At 36.0% G+C, this 2,855-nt stretch overlaps 1 protein-coding gene across 1 annotated transcript in view; it reads left to right on the forward strand.

Moving 5' to 3' along the window:
* The window catches only part of LOC107709458 (annexin A5-like), a 10,673-nt gene extending 8,681 nt beyond the window's left edge, over nt 1-1,992 (forward strand). Inside the window, exons 12-13 of the mRNA XM_016513944.1 lie at nt 885-1,007; nt 1,132-1,992. Of these exons, the coding sequence (XP_016369430.1) occupies nt 885-1,007; nt 1,132-1,194 (186 nt within the window). The 3' untranslated portion in view covers nt 1,195-1,992. The remainder of the gene's footprint in view (nt 1-884; nt 1,008-1,131) is intronic.
* Nucleotides 1,993-2,855: the final 863 nt, after the last annotated feature.

The following is a 2,855-nucleotide window of genomic DNA, read 5'->3' on the forward strand; positions in this document are numbered from 1 at the left end:
TGGACCATTGACACTATCTACAATCTCAATTAGGCGTGTCAATGGTCCATTTGAGAGATAGGTGGCGGTAGTGCACTTATAAGTCTGCGATCCGCCATAAAGCAAGAAGAAGAAGAAGACGCCTCACGTGCAGGCTGTGTCGAGGACGCGCAGTACAGTTCAGGCATTTTAGTGCATCAGAGGTAAAAAACGATATAAATACTGTACAGTTTCTTGCACAGACCGGTTGTTTTGTGTCTTTACACATCAATGTATCGTCACGAGCCGCAGGGTTTAATTTGGTTTTGTGTGTTTTTGTTTTTTGTTTTATTGTATGTTTTAGCCGTGATTCCCATCCACTTGCATTATATGACTGACAGACTGCAACGGTTTGAGTTAAAAATCTCAGTTTGTGTTCTACTGAAGAAACAAAGTCACCTACATCTTGGATGCCCTGGGGGTAAGCAGATAAACATCAAATTTTCATTTTTGGGTGAACTATCCCTTTAAGCTCATAAAAAAAGAAGGTAGAGAAGGTACAAGAACAGAACTGCCATGTTATGTACAAGTATATATACAGTACAGTAGTAACTGAGTGCCAAATTAGAATAAATAAATATATAAATAAAAAATCAAAGCTTCATTTGTCATGCATATACTATGCGGCCCCTCACTTATAATCAAAAAAACTTGATGTGGCCCTCAAGTCAAAAGGTTTGCCCACACCTGCTATATAGGTTTGATTAATTTTAGTTATTTTAGTACATCAAGTTAAACTAAATGAAAGAGAAATGAAAGAGTTTAATGTTTAAAAATTGTTTTTAATGATTTTAGTTTGAGTTAATTAACTGTAATAACCCTGCAAATAACTTACCTCTTGGTTTAATTTTACTTTCATCCTGCAGGGGGCAGGCACCGATGACCAGACATTGATCAGGATCATGGTTTCCCGCAGTGAGGTGGACATGTTGGATATACGTGCTGAATTCCGCAAGAGGTTTGCTACCTCTCTGCACAAAATGATTCAGGTATACTCATGCATACAGGTGTTAGTATTTAGCAATTAATACCTTACAAATTTTATTCTTTATCCACATCACCGAAACTGAATTTTCTCTCATCTTTCTCTTAAATTTATTTCCGTTACCACAGGGTGATACCTCAGGTGACTACCGTAAAGCCCTGCTACTGCTGTGTGGCGGTGATGATGCATAAACCCTGCCACCCTCTCTGCCTGGGTCGGATCCCATGACTCCCATCTCTGGGGCAGGTCTATGGGACGAAGGCCTAGTCCCCTTCTGAACCCAATTCAGGACAAATTACAAAAACATGACATTCCAAATCAAAAGAAGGATCTCTTGTCCAGCTGTGAAGATGCTCTGTATAGCACAGAATTACTTAATTCAAATAAGCAATAAGCACATTTTGGCATTCATATTTCATGAAATGTGTAATCGATTTAGATAAGAAAAATATTTTAGTATAAACTTCAAAAATATGAGACACCTTCTCTTTTCTATATTCAAAGACTCAGAGAAAAACATAATAACCCTTCTCTTGTTGTACTCAGTGAAGCAATATTTTATATGCATTCAACCATTTTTCACTTATTTATTGTTTGTATACTTACTAACGTACTTAACATTTCAGTGTATAGCAATATAGTATAACAACCAGTCTCGTAATTGACATAGTTAGCAAGTTCATGTTTTAAACTAGATTTGTGGTAAAGGAAAAGTTAAAGGAAAGGTTCACTGAACTTTTGGTGTCAGTGGTTTGGAGAAAAAAAAGAAGGTTATTTCATCAATATTCCACTGTTAAAGTTAAACATACTGCCCATAATTGTTACATTGATATATAATTACACACAGCAAATAAAGATTAGCAAAACATTTGTCCTCTTTAAGGTTATTGATATTCATTAAAAGCTGAAGAAAAAGGTGCTACTACTAAAATGTTTTAATATGTCATTGCCATAATGTTCACAATAAACACTCATGAAATAAAAGCAAATAGACAGTCTCCTCTATGACTGATGACATCATGACAACTGTGCTGTTTTGTGCATTTGTTGTCATAAAGCAGTTCACCCTTTTTGCGTAATTTTGCTCACCAAACGTACACATTACCAGAACAGATTTATTAGAGTCGGTGTACCATCAAGTCGCCTTTGATAGCCTTGTGGGCAGTGTGCCGACATACAGCACCGTTGCGCTACAGGCGTCTTGAGTTTGAATCCTGGCTCGAGGACCTTTCCTGATCCCCCCTCTCTCTCCCACTTCACTTCCTGTCACTTCTGCACTGTCCTATACTAATAAAGTAAAAAAAAAAATTGTACCATCAGAATGATTTTGAAACTGATATTTCAAGTTTAAAAAAAACACTGTAAGTTCTTTAGATGCTTTAAGTTTAAATAGGCTAAAAACTTATCATTTCATATTGTTGGACGATGGTGGACAATTAAAATGTGAAAATGAAAATACTTAATTGCTTATTCAGTGACATTTAGTGCGCTATAGGTCAGTATTGACCAAAGGGAGGCGCTGTAGTCAAAGAATGAACTGACAGCAATGTGTGAAATAATTAAGGAATTATATGATTATTACTTACCGGTTTGCGACTACATGTAGTTTGTTAGTGGTTTAAATATGAAATATGCTCTAATAATGGTCCTATTGTTTGGTGAAGTAAGGATCATAATGCTATACACTTTTCCTTTGGCAAGGTACTGTAAAATAAATTGGAAGGAAAATTGACACTCGGCTTGTAAATTATTCCTTGTATCACTATAGGCATATTGGAGAATGTACTGCAAGTGTAGACAAGCTTCATTCACACCTGTCCTCATAAAAATAAAAAATAAATTGTGATGTACA

Source organism: Sinocyclocheilus rhinocerous, unplaced genomic scaffold (assembly GCF_001515625.1).
Source record: "Sinocyclocheilus rhinocerous isolate Xijiao unplaced genomic scaffold, SAMN03320098_v1.1 scaffold1648, whole genome shotgun sequence".
NCBI classification, from domain to species: domain Eukaryota; kingdom Metazoa; phylum Chordata; class Actinopteri; order Cypriniformes; family Cyprinidae; genus Sinocyclocheilus; species Sinocyclocheilus rhinocerous.